The sequence below is a fragment of the Hyperolius riggenbachi genome, chromosome 2 (genome assembly GCF_040937935.1).
Source record: "Hyperolius riggenbachi isolate aHypRig1 chromosome 2, aHypRig1.pri, whole genome shotgun sequence".
In the NCBI taxonomy this organism is placed as follows: domain Eukaryota; kingdom Metazoa; phylum Chordata; class Amphibia; order Anura; family Hyperoliidae; genus Hyperolius; species Hyperolius riggenbachi.
The window spans coordinates 271,517,152-271,536,082 of record NC_090647.1 but is presented as its reverse complement, the minus strand read 5'-3'; the positions used below and the strand labels follow the sequence as shown (position 1 = coordinate 271,536,082).

At 39.6% G+C, this 18,931-nt stretch overlaps 1 protein-coding gene across 8 annotated transcripts in view; it reads right to left on the bottom strand.

Annotated features, from left to right (window-relative positions):
- SRRM3 (serine/arginine repetitive matrix 3) overlaps nt 1-18,931 on the bottom strand; it is a 455,592-nt gene that overhangs the window by 126,954 nt on the left and 309,707 nt on the right. For all 8 annotated transcript variants that reach the window (XM_068268670.1, XM_068268671.1, XM_068268672.1 and 5 more), the window contains one exon: nt 2,506-2,607. In XM_068268670.1, coding sequence (XP_068124771.1) covers nt 2,506-2,607 — 102 coding nt within the window. The remainder of the gene's footprint in view (nt 1-2,505; nt 2,608-18,931) is intronic.

Below are 18,931 nucleotides of genomic sequence, written 5' to 3'. Positions count from 1 at the left end.
AATGCACATCTGACTAAAGTCCTATCTGACTTAGAGACTAGAATAAATAGACAGCAGAGGGGATGGAGATGAGTGCTGGAATGAGGATCAGGTGGGAATGGCAAGGCATGGGCTGTGGGAGGCTGGATCAGTCTACAGACATGCAAATTATGACTAATTAATTAGGGCTGGCAGCAATCACAGTTCCAGGCTCAGTCCAACTCTTTGATCTAAAGTTGCTGACGCCATGCTTGACTAGATCTGGCAAGGACTCCCCCAGTGTTGGGCATGTTTTCCTGCGTCGGATTGTGCCAATATTAGACACAGACCGACACAGGATTGTAAAGGGTTAATAGTACTGAAAAAAATACACAGGTACATATTTCTGAGATATGTATGTATGCAAAACTAATAATAAAGCATTAAAAAAAATAGAACTAACTGGGGTCATGGCCTAAAGTGTGCCCTGCCAGCACAAGGTGGCAGACAGAAATGCAACAAACACTACTGATTCAGAAAACATCCTGAGATGGGACGTTAGACCTGCAGAGCCACTGCTAAGTGACTCCTGTAATTTACATGTTGTTTTAGCGTAAAATGCAGAGTTTCAGAGTGTAATGGCACATTTCAGAAAAACTAGCCTTCAGTTATGTAGAATGAAGCTTGCAATGCGGGCCATTTTATTCTGCTTTAAAGGATTAGCAACAACAATTGCTTTGGAAAAGTCAGTGAATTGTGATGCTTTTAATTAACTAATACATCAAAGTATACATAATTCTCTGTGCCAAGGGAGTGCAGTGCGGTGATACCACCATGAGACTTCAGGCCCAGTGCAGAATGATTTAAGGCAGTTCATTTCAAAGAAAACTAAAGGAAATGTAATGCAATCCAAAAGTATTGTACCTGGATGAAGCCCGATAGCTTTCACTCCCTATTAACAATGACTAATTACAACCAAAATGGAAAATGCTTCCTCACAATGGGAAAACAGCCAAATCCGTTATGGATGTCCATGGTCATTTTTCCAAAACGTACATTCATTTATTCAGACTAATACCCCGGAACATGGAGTTATACTCATTAAGTCTCTGTAAATAGCCTACAGATTTAGTCTACTTAGTGCTGAATGGAAGTAAGCCAGTCTTTAAGGAGAAATCACATACAGTTGTGTTCAAAATTATTCAACCCCCACTGAAATGGAGTGTTTTGGCCAGTTTGACATTGATTTTGATCATTTCAGTCATCTTGTTTACAATTAACTCAAAGAGGCACTTGTAAGGCTGACAAATAACATAACATTTATAATAAAATAACCACAAATGTCTTTTCTGTGCTCACATCATCAGTTTTATTCAACCCCCAAGTGACGTTCATTTTTAGTACTTAGTACAACATCCTTTTCCAGTTATAACAGCTTTTAAACATGAAGCATAGCTTGACACAAGTGTCTTGCAGTGATCTACAGGTATCTTAGCTCATTCTTCATGGGCAAAAGCCTCCAGTTCAGTCACATTCTTAGGCTTGCGCGCTGCAACTGCTTTCTTTAGGTCCCACCAGAGGTTCATGGAGGGTTATGGCATAACTCTTCAGGAACCTAATTCCATTGATCAATCAAACTATACTCTGAGCGATATGGTAAGGCCCCGTTTACACTTAATCAGTTGCTCTCCGTTATAACTGAAAGGACAACTGATTTTCAAAGTAATGTCCATGTTTTCCTATGGCACGGTTCACACTTATCGCGTTTTAAGGGAAATCTTTTTCACAATACACTGCTATGGAGAAGAAAAAAAAATGTGTACCAACTGATTAAGTGTAAACAGGGCCTTAGGCATAACTGTTATGTTATACCCTACAACCTATCAATCAGAATACAGATAGGATCTTGAGTTAGCCACATCGCAACCAACCTGATTAAAGAGAAGCGATAACTATTTATCAGAGTTGCAATCCATGGAGGAGCTGTGTGGCATCTCACTACATTGCTTTTGTTTTTAGATAATAAATAAGGGGGGATATCAGGTCTCCTTCTGCTGTTGTTATTGCATTATTTGCAGACCTTTGGCCTTGTTCCTGATATAGATCATAGGTAGCCAGTACACTAGATGGGCATGCGCGGGGTGAGGTGAGGTCTGGGTTGTTGGGTCTCCACACATTGGGGAAGCCCTTGTTAGTGAAAGTGTTTTGTTCTTACCTGTTACAAAACTCACTAAAATACTTCTATTAAAAAAAAGCATTGCAAGCCTGTTGGGACACCCAAAGAGAAACCGGCCCATAGATCAGTCCATATTTACAGTTGCTTTTATTTGCTCATTTTAGATGCTATATAAATATTGTATATGTGTAGATCTAAATATGATGCATGCTGTACAATTTATATATAGTGTGGAATGCTATCAGTTGGGAACCATTTCATTTATGTAATGTTGTGCATGTTTGTGGTTTCCTGCAAAACATGTACTGTTGGTGGGCCATAAGGACAGGGTTGGGGAACTCTGGTATAGAGCACTGTATGTGCTTCCTTACATCTGTCGTCCATGCTGGTCCTCTCTGGTTAGCACTCCTTCTTTCTCCATGAGCATCTGACGAAATGTTCCAACTTTCTGCAGTATTTCCTCTTCTGAGTACCTGAAGAAGACACAATGACCACCGTTAGTGCCATGCATCCACTGTGTATGTTGCCATTTCTGATGTCATGTTTACAAATGACTAGATTTTTTTTGTTTTTCATTTATCAGTCTAAAAAAAATAATAAAAAGCAATGATTCAAAATGCACATGAAATACATGGAAAAGAGCTAGCCATATATTATTCAATACATGTAAATATGACAACAGCTCGAGACAAACAAAAATGCTTCATTTTGTTATGTTCATAAGCTTATTGAGACTTCCCTATGGTCATTTTTACGTTTGACTGTAGGCATATATTGAGAAGTACAAGATCAACTAAGGCAGTATTGGCATTTTATTCAAAGTACTTCTGGACAAGAACATTACACAGCCTCTGCATCCTGAGCACAGTTATTTATTTCTGTACAAAACCTGCTTCCAGGAAGCAGATTTTTCCCTAGCTGGGCTACTGGTGAACCCCTCAGTCAAATTAAGTACCACCATATTCAGTTGAAGTTTCTGAACAGCTGGTTCTTCCATTTTCATCAGCTGATTGCCCCATTGCTAATTACTTGGTTGTCTTGTGCTGTTGGACCATGTACAGAACAACTGTTGTATATTACAAAGGACTTTCTATCCGTACATCAAACAAATCACACCACTTACCACCCTCAGAGATGCTCACGTCCTGATATCCTAACGACAGCCTTAAAGCAATTTTGGAGATAGCCATTGCATTTGCCAGTATGTTTTTTGGATGTGGTAAGAAATTAATGGGAACACAGGTGGGGGCTGGAAGAGGGAGGTATCAGTGCTAAATAAAACACACCCCATCCTGCTGTTTGGTGCTGAGATAGTGCTGAATGTGTGTGTGACCAGGTGCCAAACCATGTGGTCCTGAATTCGATTACCAACACTTATGCTAACCATTCAGTCGCCATGACACCCATACATGCAATTTAAAGGGAACCCGGGTGAGAGAGATATGGATGCTGCCATATTTATTTCTTAGTAAACAATGCCAATTACCTGGCAGCCCGGTTGATGTTCTGGCATAAGTAGTGTCTGTGTCAAAACCCTGGAACAAGCATATGGCTAATCCAGTAAAACCCGAGTCAGCTAAGTCAGAGTACCTGATCTGCTGTATGCTTGTTCCAGGGTCTGTGACTAAAAGTAGTAAAGACACAGAATCAGGAGGAGGAGGACTGCCAGGCAACTGCTATTGTCTAAAAGGAAATCATTATGGCAGCCTCCATATCCCTGTCACCTCTGGTTCTCTTTAAAGAAAACCTGGGAGGAATACCAAAAGACCTCCTTTTGAAAAACCTACTGACCAAAACAAGCATGCAAATCAGTGTGTGTGCGTGAGAGAGTGTGTGTGTTAGAGAGAGAAAGAGAAGAGATGGAGAGGACGTTTGTAAGCACATTCAAAAAATATGGTGATATCGATACTAGGAACATAAAAAAGGTCCTCTTTTGTCTTGGGCAGCCCAATGGCATGGGAACGCTACAACAATGGTCCCATTAACCAAGCCATTCTTCTGTGCAATCACATCAGTCAATCTCCAAAGTGAAAAACAAATGAAATGTAGCTCCAATACACTGCCAGTAATGCTGTGTTATTTTCAATGTCTGTCAAGCTCTATACAAGACAGATCTTTCACTCCGTTAATGTTACACCAGCAAGCATTCCATTATTGGAACACACAGTCTGCGTTCTTTGTTACTATCACAGTTTTTTTTTTACTTCTAAGTTAATCTAGAGACGTAAAAATATAGTGAATTCCTAGTATCATCATTTTATCAGAGAAACGACTCCGAAATAATGCACTCATGATAATTTAAAATACAGTGCTAAGTCCTACAGATCGGGGAAACAATACATCTATTTAACGCACAAAGTTAGCCAATTAAGCCTGCAATTGCAGCTCCATGCAATTATCCCATTTTCATTTGCAATATATAAATATTTTAATAGAGATTAGAAGAAAAACAGAAGTGGATTACAATTCTTCTAACATGTGAACTCATGATGTGAAATTGTTCATCTACTGTACTACAAGCATGGGAGAGGGAATGGAAGGATTTACTAATGCACCATTAAGGGGCACATGCATATTTATTGAACAAAAGCAGTTGGTAAACTACAGCCCATGGGCACTACCCGGCCTGTTTATCATTCTTATCCAGCCAGATAGCCCCCATAGTAGGTAGGTTCTGACCTATTCAGAGGTAAACTCACAGAGCATGCATATTGCTGCATTACTCATTGCATCGCAGTGGCTCCTCTCTATGACTCCGGCACCAAGAGGTGAGTAATGCACCACATGCATGCTCCATGCGTATAACTCTGGATAACAAAGTCTACAATGGTGGGGAACCTACATACTATGGGGGCTCATCTAGCTAAAAAGTGTACAATGAAGGGGAGGGGGGACCTACCTACTACGGGAGCTCATCTGGCTAAAAACTGTACAATGAGAGGGAGGTGGGACCTAATACAGGGGCTCATCTGGCTAACAAACTTTACAATGAGGTTTAAAAAAACCTATCTACAATGGGGGCTCATCTGGCTTACAAACTTTCCAATGGGATGGGGACCTACTTACTACAGGGGCTCATCTGGCTAATAAGCCTTTCAATGGGGGTGTGGGAACCTACCTACTACCAGGGGCTCATCTAGCTATCAATCCTGGGCAGAGAAAGGGGGACACTACCTAATACCTGGCTATCTAAAGGGGTAGAGACCTAAGTGCTAAACCAAGTTACCCAGTGATCAGTCAGTAGAATGCAAAGTCAGGTTAGAGCACTAAACATGTAAATGCAGTGTTATGTTCATTGCATCATCAGCACAAGCTTCACAATCGTTTCGGGGTGGCCTGAAACAATTTGTTTTCGGTGTGCTAACCTGATTTTGGATTCTACTATTTTTTATAAGTAGGTAGGGGAACAAAAATTAACTTTTTACCTATTTGCCTAGGAGAAGACAGACATCTGGCGGTCCCATTACTACTAGGAGACTCCAGATTCCACCATATGACCTTAACCCCTTGGTCTACCCCATAAGTATGGAAGCAGTTACATCCTACTACTGTAGTACTAAATGAGGATGAGTCCCTTTACCACAATCATGGACAAGGGTAATTTACAAAGCAGGAAATGCTGGGGGCTAGCTTTACTGGATTTAGAAGTTAGATGGATTGGGGAAATGATAAACTTTTTTTATTGTAATATTTTTTAATAAAAACAAAATAAAATGCATACATGCATCAGATACGGTACTCGCTGACATATAGTTCCACAGTGCTGTCAAACATGAACTTGCCGGACATCGCACCCGATGCAGGTCTTCTCGACTCATAGCACCAGTGGCGTAGTGACTGAGTTGGGCGCTGCTATAGCAACAATGCTATAGTCCAGAGCCCACGCATTCTTAATTCTGGGTTCCAGCAAGCGCAGGACCCCAAATTACTTCTACTTCCAAGTTGCTACAACTCGAAGGTGGAATATTTTTTAACGGCGCTGGGAATTTGACCCTCTAGACTTTAAGGTGTGTGAGCATTTGGCTTGGCTTTACATATACTGTATGTGGGTGGTGTATACAGGAGAGTAAGCAAAACATTTACTTTGATTTTATTGATTGAACAGGAAAAAAAGGTTTAGCTAACTTACTTATTAATCAACCATGATATATGAATATGTTTTTTTTAAAAGGTTTTGTTTTATCTAGACAGAGCAGGTAAAAAACATTTCCTTCATTTTTTTGTCACTATAATATGCACCTTCAAAATTGAAAACAATAACTGAATCATTAGGAAAGCTTGACTGACCATGAAAAATTGCCTCCCCTTCAGATTCAAAAGTAATTTTTTGTGTACTAATTTTTTTTGCTTTATTGATTATTTTATTCAATCATTTCAAAAACATTTAAAATGTTATGTTATCACCATCACATACTGCTATTGTATCAACAATGGTTGTGTAATCAGGCCCACAGGGTGCAAACTAAAGGTAAGTGCTAGCATACTTAAACAGAAAATGCTACCTCACAACAAGTTTATATGCAAAATACCATAATAACAATGCTACACGTAAATGAACCACTTTATTTACATTGTCACTATCCCTCAGCTCATGTTTTTGGCAATGGTGGAAGCAGCAGGGTGCACCGTTCAGAAAATAATCAAATTGTCTTTTCTCAGTCTGATTACAATAAAACTGAAATATTATTGGTGGCTACAGGCTACTGAATACATACTTATGTAAACTATGTTATAAACTATGATACTGAACAATAAGATAGGCACGAAAAGCACTAGATTCAAACACATTACAATATGATTGGATAGATTTGAACAGAGATATCCAATTCTGCAAAGAGCAGCAGGAAAAGTTGTAGTTCTAAGAAATGTTACCAATGTTAAGGTATGGTACCGAGCTACATAAAGCAGTTATCATAATTTTGCTCTGATAGGTTGAAGATGCTGATTTTAGGTAGGATAGGTAGCGCAGGAAGATCAGAAAAGGTTAACTGGAGTTAGTGTGAATACATTAATAGTTAATTAAAAAAAACAGATACCTATGGAGAGGGAAAGCTCTGGGTCCTATAGAGTCTTCCCTTTCCCCTCACAGTCTCCACGTTCCAGCACTGTCACCGCCTTGCGCGCTGACGCATGCGCAGTATGGAGCTGCTCGTCTTAGGGGAACTCATCTGAAGCCTCCCATTGTGGCAGATTGGAATGAGATGACAGCAGTGGAAGGAGGGGACTATGAGTGGAACAGGAAGGCTCTATAAGTCCCAGAGCCTTCCCTCTCTATAGGTCAGTACCTTATATTATATTATTACAATTGACATTGGCTTTAAGTCAGTTTAGAGTTACTGGTTAATGGACACAAAAAGTATGATGTGTTTATCTATTCTTCAGTATGCCTAAATGTCCCTAAAGAAGGCTTAATCAAGTAATGCAGTGTATTTGAACTGTTGAATTCTGCCGTATTTTATAATACTTATATGTCACTTTCAGTAGTACGTGCCGACTCCTTCTACAAAATGCTTCTAACAGGTTCCTTTCTTCCTCTCTCGTAAATGGTGTGTCAGCACTGCTTATCATCTTTGTGCAGATTTATCAGCAGTTCAGTACACAGAAAGTATAGAGGAGTAATGAGTAATTTCTTTGTGTAAACCTTGTGAACTTACAAGATAATTAATTTGTATGTGTGGCAGCCATCGTATATATAGTACCTCCCTGCTGTCTCATATTCCTATTTTCAATTTAAAGGGTGGAAGTTTAAACTCTGAAATCTACAAAGTGGCCACTACAGTTACGAAGCGCCCAAATTTGGTGAAGCAGCTAATTTGCTAACTTAGTAATATGTTCAATGGATACATTCAAATGTAAGCATCGCTTAAGGTTATACTTACCCAAACAGTTGGGTAAAGATTAGGCATATGAAAGAGGTGAGGTTATGATCAGAGACATCTGGCATGCAGAAGTAAACTGAACTACTGAACAAATGAAGAGAGGATATGTGAATTACCAAGATATTTCATGGTAATATGGAAGCCGTTTAATATTTCCCAGTAAAGTCTAAGGATACCATACATTGCAATTATCATAATAGATAATCTGATAGTATTTCTGATGGCTAATGATTCAGAGACACTACTGCATTAATGGTGGCAGAACAAAGGTGGACACCCAGGAGCAAGCCTTGTAAAAAGGCCAGAGCATGTCATAGAGCCTTTCTGCTGAATCTCTGTACTGGCTTAGTGGAAATGAAGAACACAGTGAGTTATTCATATCTATGGAGTATAGATGAATAGGCACTCCAAGCTATCTGCCTGCTGCACACTCGCTTTAACCTGAGGAAGTGGGATCCAGCCTCCAAAACACATTGTCAGTAGCGTTCCCAATATACATTGTTTACTACAGCCATTTTGCTGTTAGTGACTTTTTTAAGGTAAGCCAACCTATTTATTTTAAGCTGTTCCAAGACCTTTTATTACATCTGGGGCAACTCCTCCCACCCCTTCATTTATCTACCCCCACAGATGACAGTTTTAATAGGATCTAGTCATAGTACTATTTGAATTTTAATGGTGGCCACTAATGTCCAATCTTTTTCATCCAATCTTACCAATTCCATGTAATATAAGAGAATGCCTAAATTATCCCATTCAATTAATTCACTCAATTTACCCTTCTACTTCATAGATTTAGTAAAATTTGATGAAAAAGATTGGATCGTTAGTGGCCATTAGAGTGACCACCTGGATCCTATGAACACCTGTGTCCAGAGTGGAAACGGAGTAGTTTACTTCACAAGTGCATCACCGTGGTTGCTGTTGTTGCAACCATTATTTGTATGTATTGTTCTGAATTCTTAATTGTCACATTGTTCTGACATATTATACTATATAGGGCTCTTGGTGCCCTTTCTGTTTTTCTCTTTCCTTTCCGGAAGGCACATCGTGATCTGCGGGACCTCCACATATTTATGGAGTGTCTGATGAACCTTGCCGTGAGCTCTGCCATGAAAGGTAATGTATGTGAGCTATACCTGATCTTACTTCCCCTTGATGCACATTTATCTTCCTATGCTAAAAAGCAACGTACTATGCAGTCCTTTAGAGAAATCACCCTGGTCTCTGCGATCGAGCAGCTCATGGTCGAATCAATAGAAGGCATAATATTTGATTTCTTCTGGCTTGCTATCTGTCCAGCTACTCCAATTTTACTGCTATTTGCATTTTTACTTTTTTTCCCAAGCACCTCTTATAGAATCTGTAGCACAGTGCAATATTGGCTGAAATCAGTTGTAAAAAAAGACATAGGGAATCTATTTTATTTCTGTATCAAGCAGCAAAATTACTTTCCCCGCAAACACAAAATAAAACTATTTATGTGTAAATTTGAGGCAAGAAAAATAAAAGGCCCTCAAAACCAATTCAAAAATATATTTTCTATGCTTTCCATAAATGTGTAATTTTCTCTTCTTTGAAATATCAAACACAAACCTTTTAAAATGATGGACTGAAATGGATGGTTGATGCTACCATAGAAACTGCATAAGCGCTAACAAGAACTATAAATTCACACCTCACCAAAAGTAATGACTAATGCTAGTGAATGCAGTCTGTGACGCTTCATGTACTTGCATGAGTATTTCTATTGATATGTCATGCTGACATTGTTATAAGGAACAAATAAGTACATAAGGGCAATGCAGAAAATATTATATACTGAAAATGTTATATACTGAAAATAGACCAAGGTTTATGGTGGATGTAAAGACAAATGCAAGCAATTCTGAGATAAAGGAAGTATGTACTTGCTTTTGTTTTGATTTTGTTCTTTACGTTAGCAATGGTGTTGATGTAAAATATATTTTTCTGTAGGTAAATATAAGGTATTGCACATGAACCTTTTCTATTCGGCAAATACGCTACATCCAGCAGGTAGTGTGTGCCTTTCTTTTTTTTAGAAAACAAGTTAATATGTCCCTTGTGGCACTCTGTACTAGCAAGAAAGCCAGTCAACAAGCTAAGCTGTAATGGCAAGGAAAGAGAGAAAAGAGAGAGTGGAGTCATTAATCTTCAGGGCTAGGTAAACTGATATCATAGGTGGGCTGGTTCTAGAAATACATTTAGCAGCCTGCTTAGATACAGTGATTTGGGATTTAAGCTCACCACTTTTGTTTCCTCCTTTTGAGAATCAGATTAACCCTTTAAAGGACATCCGAGGTGAAAATAAACTGATGAGATAAACAATTGCAGCTATCCTCCTCCTCCTAAAAAGGCCTTTTTTTATTTTAGATATCCCACAGTTTTATTTTATAGTTCAATCTAGTTTTTACGTTTTTACTGTTTGATTGTCTCTGCTCAATGACACCTTCATTGAAGCATGCCAGAGATCAAATCTATGAATGATTGACCCTTTTAATCCCTTTCCTGCTGTCAGAGTGCATTTACTGACAGGAAAGTGTTTTATGGCTGTAATTACATATCAGTGAGGATTACTCTATATTCCGACCCAGTCAGAAACTGTCACTTGTATACCTGATGTTTAACTTTTTCAAGCATAGAAAGAAAAAAAGGGAACACAGCATAGTCATTTGTGTGCTTGCCACTGTACATTCACATGTCTATCTCATCTTGTCATATGTCACTTCAGTTGTCCTTTAAGATTGTCGTAATTATAAAGATACCATGTGATATTTTATAACAGTGATCACTGTTTTAATGACTTACCATGATTTTTCTAAAGTATCAATCTAAAGTTCCACGTATTTGAATAGAGCGTAGGATCAGGCGAGGTGGCAGGTAATCAAAAAAAAAAAAAAAAAAAAAAAGGAGCCTCCACTGACTTATATAGTAACTGTATATCAAATTATAATAATAATAATACAATTTTTAAATTAAAAGAACCTTTCAGACTTCAATCTTTCAGCCTTCCATTTATTTGGGTCAGTCGGAAGCTTCAATAGGAAACTCCTGTCAAGGCTTCCCATTGGTTTAGCTCAATGGCAAATCCTAGCAGGAGAGTCATAGATGCTTCTCCTAGGGTTCCAATTCACTTCAGGGGTGCGGAAAATAGGATGGAAGCCAGAAGGTCTTCAATCAATATTTAAAGCCCAAGTGGGTTTCAGTAATCATGACAGCTCCTGAAGACTTGTATGACAAGGGACAAAAAAAATTTTTCGGGGGGGGGGGGGGGGGGGGGGAGGGGTGGTTCGGCGGCAGCGTTACCGGCTTGTAACACTAGTAACACTCTTTGCACCGATAGTGCGTCAAGCGTTACCATGGCCTTTCTAGAGCGTGGTACACTGTTTACATGCGTTGCTGCTTGGTGCAATGAGCGTTATTATTTTCAGTACAGTGGTGTTTAGAGAGTGTAATGACACATAGTGGTAGGCCTGCATAGTATACAGACTAACCACCAGTGTCACATGTAAGTGCACTTAACTCTGGTACCTTAGGCAGTATCTCTATTACTCTATCAGAGAGAAGCTGAGCTGTTCAGTCTCTTGATCACAATGTGCACAATATCATCACTAATTACAATTTTCTCACTCTACAATATACATCTTAGATTAGCCAGCCCAGCCTTGACTATTGTGCTGCCTATTTACTGCAGCCTGATTTGTTAGCGCGGCACTAAATCCTCGTCCCGCGTCTCATTTCCCTGACTAACGGAATAACTGTGGGTCTCTTTCATTTGTCGGATTCCCTAGTGACAGTGACACCTCCCATCATTTATGGACAAGTGATTTAAAGTTGATAACTGCGTAAATCTCCCTGTGAAACTGATTGATATGACATATATTCAATTATTTCCCCAGCATGAAACAGCCAAAAAAAGTCATTTACTACTGACTGAAGATAACAGAGTCTGGGATTAAAAAAGGTGCTCTCTGAAGAGCAGAGTTTAATAAAAGTGTATCGCTACATATTGCTACAGCGCTCCATGCCAGGAGGAAGAATCACCCGCCAGCGATGCCTTTGGCTTTGATCATCAACTTTCCTCCCCAGTAGCTGCGAGCCTGGTAATGAATGCCCCAGCCTTCAAAATTGTTGCTGCCACTTTATTCACTACAAAGCGTTGCTCTCCAGTGATAGGCAGTATTTATGGTTTTTACAATCAGACACATTCATATTGTAATATTTGTGCTCAGCGTGCTTCCAGTATGTTGGCATACATAAAACAGTTTGACGAGCTTCTGAACTGGAATTAATACAAATACCAATATTTAGAAGATCATGGAATAATTTATATCTCTACACGTCTCAAATAACAAATGACTGTAAAAAGAAATCTTTATTTTTCTCCCCCTGGATAACATGGGGGAGGGAAGGTCTTTACCGGTGTTTGTTGTTATCTGTGTCTCAGTTGGTGAGATTTTCCTTCTCTTTTGTGACAGTCGGGAGAAAAAAGTATAGATTTAAGTATTGAATTAGCACAGATACTACTAACTTCCTGCTGTGTTTATTAAACAGGAAGTGTTTTTTTTCCCCATGAACAGGGACACAGCAAACCAGTATATACAAATCAGAAAAATAACTTCTGCCCTGGATTGTGCTTTAAAAAAAACTCATTTTGAGAAGAGAATGAATGCTGCCATCATTGTTACCTTTTACACTTGCAGGCTAAACCTGCATTGCGTTACCCTGTTTTGCTGTAAGGGGCTGCAAAAGCAATGAAAGTCTATGGAGACTTTCACACTTATTGCGGTCCCATGCAGTGGACTGGAAGTATTCAATTCGACGAAAGGGCAGCAACGCGTTACCGCAAGCACCACGCTTAATGCACAGTGCTTGGGGTAATGTAAGTCTATGGGCAATGCATGTTGTGTAAATAACAGAGCATGGTATGTCACAGCGTGAACCAATGGGAATCCCAGTGCCGTATGTCATATGACCCTGTCAGCGCACTCTGCCGCAGGGTCATATGTTTGTTGCTATTTTGTGCATTGTGGTGGGATGCGGCAGGGCAAAAAATAAAATAAAAATGTAAAACTGGCCTTAAAAAAATGGCCACTGTCTGAGTGCCATGTGGCTCTTATGGCTTGAGTAGATTCTGGGTGAAATGCTGGTCACGAGCTTGCACCTGTGTGGCCCACATCTTCATACTTATTTGCATGCATGTTCTGGAACAGTGAATTAGAAGGTATAGAAGGCAGAGCATGAGCAGTCAAGTAGTATTTGTTTTTTAAGAAATTTAGAAAGGGAACCCTCCAGACTTCCATAAAATATATATATATATATATATATATATATATATATATATATATATATATATATATATATATATATATATATATATATATATATATATATATGCATTGTGCTGGAACACTGTTAAAAGTTAACAAAAATACAACAATCCTTGGGCTGGTTTCTGCAGTCTTATAAATAAATGAAGTATTACATGCATCAATTGATGGCTTCTCCTCACATATCCATATGTACGTAACAGTGTACTGTGGCTGTGGAATCTATGGGTGACAGTGATTAGACATGTGTGCAAATCTTCATGCACAGCAATGGACCTACTACATGCAGTATTCCCCAACCTTGTCCTCAAGGCCCACCAACAGTGCATGTTTTGCAGAAATCCACAGAAGTAGTTAATCAGCTCTGCTGAGGCACTAATTACCTCACCTGTGCATGTTTGTGGTTTTTCTGCAAAACATGCACGGTTGGTGGGCCCTGAGGACCGGGTTGGGAAACACTGTAACTAATCTATGTTGTCCCAGGAACATACCTTACTCTTCTCTGTCCTCACTGCTTAACTCAATAGAAATGCCCACCTCCAAGAACACTTAACTAATGAAGCATAAGTTGATAATGACCTCAATTCACTAAACTTTATCAAACACTTCATCGAACGTTTGATAAATTTACCTCATGGGTAAAATCTAATTTTGAATTCACTAAGGTGATAAAACGTTCAATAAATCTATAACTCCTTAGTGAATTCAAAATAAGATTTTACCCATGAGGTAAATTATCATACGTTCGATAAAGTGTTTGATAAAGTTTAGTGAATTGAGGCCAATGTGTCATACCTCCACTCTGCTGGCCTGCATGGAATTATTTGATCAAGATTACACCTAGCAAGGATTTACTTTAGGTGTCAGAATCCGATTTTTTACTCATAATGGTGTATGAACCTTGCCTATGCTATGCCTAAAGGACCACTATCACCAGTATTCACACAAAAAAGCAGGGATAATCATGCTGCAGCTTTCCTTATCTGGCATAAACTTACCCTGCTGTACTCTGAGAACAGAGGTTTGCTGAGATTTAGTAGCCTTTAGATATTATTTATCACTTATTTATTTTGTTTATACAGTGTGACATATTATGCAACACTATACAGAGATTATTGAACAATGCACACTCTACCTATCCATCAAAAGACACCCACAATCTATAAGGATTTACTGAAATTTGGTACTCTACATGGATCTCATCTGTGCTTTGGTTCTGTGCTGGCAGCACATTACAGCACTTCTCAGTACAATGTGATCTGCAGTTTTATTCTTTTTGATTTATATAGTGCCAGCATCCTCTGCAGTGCGACTTTCATTGGCAAATGCAGCCTTGTTAATGTAAGCAGGGCTCATCATTCATTTATTACCATTCTAGGAGTCCACATTTACTCCAGTTAACACTTATTGAAAAAAATGACTTGAAATTTTAGCTGCATGCTTGTTTCTAAAAAAAAAAAAAAATTCTGACAATTGAGATATCCGCGTCAAGCAGGTAATTTGGGGTCCTTTGGTAAAATGGTGCCACATAGACCTCCATGCTTATTGCGCCAATGCAGGTGCCTACCAGGAAATTTGGTAGCTGGAGTTGCCAGTAAGAGCAAAATTGTGACTATCATCATCATCGGACAATAGCCATGGCCAATTACATCATTTGGGCACTGGGCATGAGGGTTGGTGGCAGCCCTGAGCTGCCTGTAATGGCGTAATGCCAGGTGACGCCTCTTCCTCAGGCAGCATCCTGGTTCAGGGCGGCATCCCTCCTCCCCTGCCACCGCTCGTTTTGGTGCCGGTAGAAGTGTGGAGGGGGCCGACATCATTCTTCCCTCCCTCTCCATGGGCCCCCTCCTGACCCTCTGCAGAGCTGGAGCGCAGCGGTCAGTGTGTAATTAACTCATGCGATCGCTTGCTCCATGCGCTGTGTCCCTGCCGGCAGCTGACTCCTCACTACTTCCTGTTTCCTTGCATGAGGTGTGATTACGCCCGTCATGCAGAGATTGGGCGGCCATAAAGGAGACAGCTGCTGGAGGGGACAGAGCGTGTGGAGCGAGTGAGCAGGTGAGTTAATTACACACTGCACCACCGCGCTCCAGCTCTGCAGGGGGGGGGGGGGGAACATGGAGAGGGAGGAATGATGTTGGCACCCCTTCTGGCAGAGGTGGCCTAGCTATACCTGTTACCTATACTGGGAGCACCTACACCTGCTACCTATACTGGGGGCATCTATACCTGCTACCTATACTGGGGCACCTATACCTGCTTCCCTACCTATACTGGGGGGCGCATCCTCACAAGTTTGCCTCATACAGCCTAGAACCAGAAAGTCTAGAACCAGCCCTGGGTGGCAGCAGCTATTGGGCATGTTGGATTACTGTGGCTCTGTACAATTAACAAGCTGACACATTATTGCATTCCAGTGGTTCTGGAGGTGTGGTTAGCTTTCAGGGACAACAAAGGATTATTTGGATATTCACCAATGATGCATCATGGAAGACATCGGATGCTCACTCGAACCTGAATTATTGCAAATACCTTTTGTTTAAGGAAAGGAAATTTTTGTTTTGCATAACATTTTAGTAAGTGGGCTTTTTGGTCCTTTGTAGCCCCTTACACACTCCTAGAAGTCCTGGTTCACCATGAGCTTGCTGGGTAGTCTGTAACTCTGGGAAATATATCAAATGCTAATCAATTGAAATCACATATGAAAACAACATGACTAAATCTATAGTTCATATTTTTAGTAGCTTATTATTTTAAAATAAATGAGACTGAACTTTTAAGTCAATGAGCCCAATCCAATTCACTTTATCTCACAAGTTTTCTGCTAGGTGATAATTTCACATCTTATAAATAAAATGCCTTTCAAGCCATCAGCAAGCAGGAAAATACTCTAAATAATTTTGACAGTACTTTTCAACCTACTTTTTGGTCCTTCTTCAAACTGCAGAGTGCTGAAAAGTTGTTTTAAACATATGAAAACTTAGGATAAAAAGGGAATTGAATAAGAGCCCATGTGCGCAAATTGATAATTTAGCTTTACAGTGAGCATTAACAAAACTATGCACTATAAATTTCAACTAATTGATGTTAATTATGTTCAGTGCTTTTATTGTTATAGAGTAGCTGTAACAGAGGAATATGAAAAATGATTGCTTAAAGGGGCACTATGGTTAATTTCTACCTTTTAAGTGCCTTTAACCTAAGTATTAGTATGTGAAACGTTGTTATTGACATTTATTTTCGCTGATCAAAAGTGTTTTTTTTACATTGACACCAGCCATTTAAACCTAATGAGGCACGTCGGAAGATTTACCTTCCTGACGCCGAATCGGCATAATCCATCCGACAGACACCTATTGTTGTCCGTTGCGTGCTGGTTACCACAGCAACGGACAACAATAGGTGTCTGTCGCTGTGCCAGGGGTCCTCAGCGGGCAGTGTGAAGCTAAAGAGACGTAAAGCCGCTGCAGCCTACACACATCTCAGTAACGGTACGATGGTGCCGGTACAGTTGGATTGTTCCTCCGCTGAGCGGATGGGGGGAGGGGGGGAAGTATTAGGAACACATTTACAGTTACAGATGCCTCCTATATGGGGATGGATTATGCCGATTCGGCGTCAGGAAGGTAAATCTTCCGACGTGCCTCATTAAGTTTAAATGGCTGGTGTCAATGTAAAAAAAAACTTTTGATCAGCGAAAATAAATGTCAATAACAACGTTTCACATACTAATACTTAGGTTAAAGGCACTTCAAAGGAAGAAATTAACCATAGTGCCCCTTTAACAGATACTGGGCCTGATTCAGTATTGATACGAGTGAAGTATGGCTGTAACAATACTTCACAGGTGACGCACGTTGCTATGTATGCAATGCACGTAACTAAGGAAGGCACAATTAGTACATAGCAGTGAGCGCTGCTATGTAAGGGAGGCAAAGCGGGCGCTCCTTTACATTAAGCTGCGCAGCCTAACAGCGCAGCTTGATGAATCAAGCCCCAAGTATGTTAAAACTCACACATTAGCACAAGCAATTGCTATGTTAGGGTCACCATACATGATTCAATTGTTTATTTTTAGAAGATTGTGATCTATTAGATTATTTTATTAAACCTACCATACACCATTCAATTTTCAAAGCAATCAACCTTATTTTTTCCAACACATCTGATCAGATTTTTATATAAAAAAAAAAAAAAACAACAACAAAATAATCGATGGTGTTTTATTGAACGAAAAAAAAAGATAATTTTCAATTTCTTCTCTGTACAATCATTTTGGTTGAATAAATTATTTGATTGCACCGTGTATGGGCACTTTAATGTGCATGTTTTTGCACTTGTTATCCCAAAATACTGAGGTGATAATGTGGTTCATTACAATATAGAGATGTTGTATGGGCAGTGAGTTCACATGCGGCAACAAAGTGCCACGCAGTGAGCATGGTGTAAACTCACCCTTATAGACAGGTTGCTGCCTGCTGGCTTGTTATCTCCTCCATGATGACCATGATGTATATAACTATATAACTCACATGTATGTGATCTGTTATCTGTTCATCAAGTCTGATATGTCTACTCTGTAATTCCTCCCCTTTCTATCTGCATGTTACTCATTTGGCAGATTTCATGGAGCTAATGGACAGCAGAGGTAATACTTACACACCTGTGCTGATGATTGAAGAGAGAGTATAGAGAAGCATATGGAAACTGTTAGAACCACAGTGCAAGCTTCAACATCATGCAGCCAGAAGGTTATCTGATCTTTCCAGGGTCCATGTAGGCAATATCATTATATATTGTATTATCATTTGGTTAATGATCAGGAGAAAATGTGATGTTGATTTAGAGCTAAACATGTAAGTTCTCCTATCCTTTACATACAGATGGTTTTTGATGCTGCTGAAAATATCATTTTGCATAACAAGTATTACACGTGAGACAAGCCACTTATAACTTAGGAAAAGGAATGTAGGCGGAAAATGGGTCATCGGATTTACTGTAGTTTTTGTGAAGGAAATGCGGTGCAGGAGAGATTTAGCCACTGTCATGTAATTAGCTATTTTAATGAGCATCCACATGAGATATGCACATTCTGTCACAGTAAAGCCTTGCCAAACTTCTGCTGTCCTTGTTGGTTTAACTACATTTTTTGCTGGCAAGGTAGTGTGTTTGTTCTCTGACGATATCCAAATAACTAATGTGAGGAAATACACTTGGTCCCTTGTTGCTAAGTATAGCCATCAATAGATATTAGGGCTGCTGTAGCTGTACAATAGAAGAGATGGAGGAGGATTTGTCTGCTCTAGTAGCAATAGCTCTACCACCTTTCTTGTTAACTTCACTAATGTCGAGATGTATGCAGTGACAGATTTCCAGTTCTCTCGCTAGACTCACAACTGAGAATGAATTACACAGGTAAGTATTTAATGTAGCCGCACTCCTACCTCGTGGTGAAAACAATATGGTGGCTGCGAGAAGGAATGATTATTCATGTGTATAGGGATTTGTGACAAGTTATCATGTCAGACTTCTGGTGGGCAGGTTAAAGGATACCCGAAGTGACATGT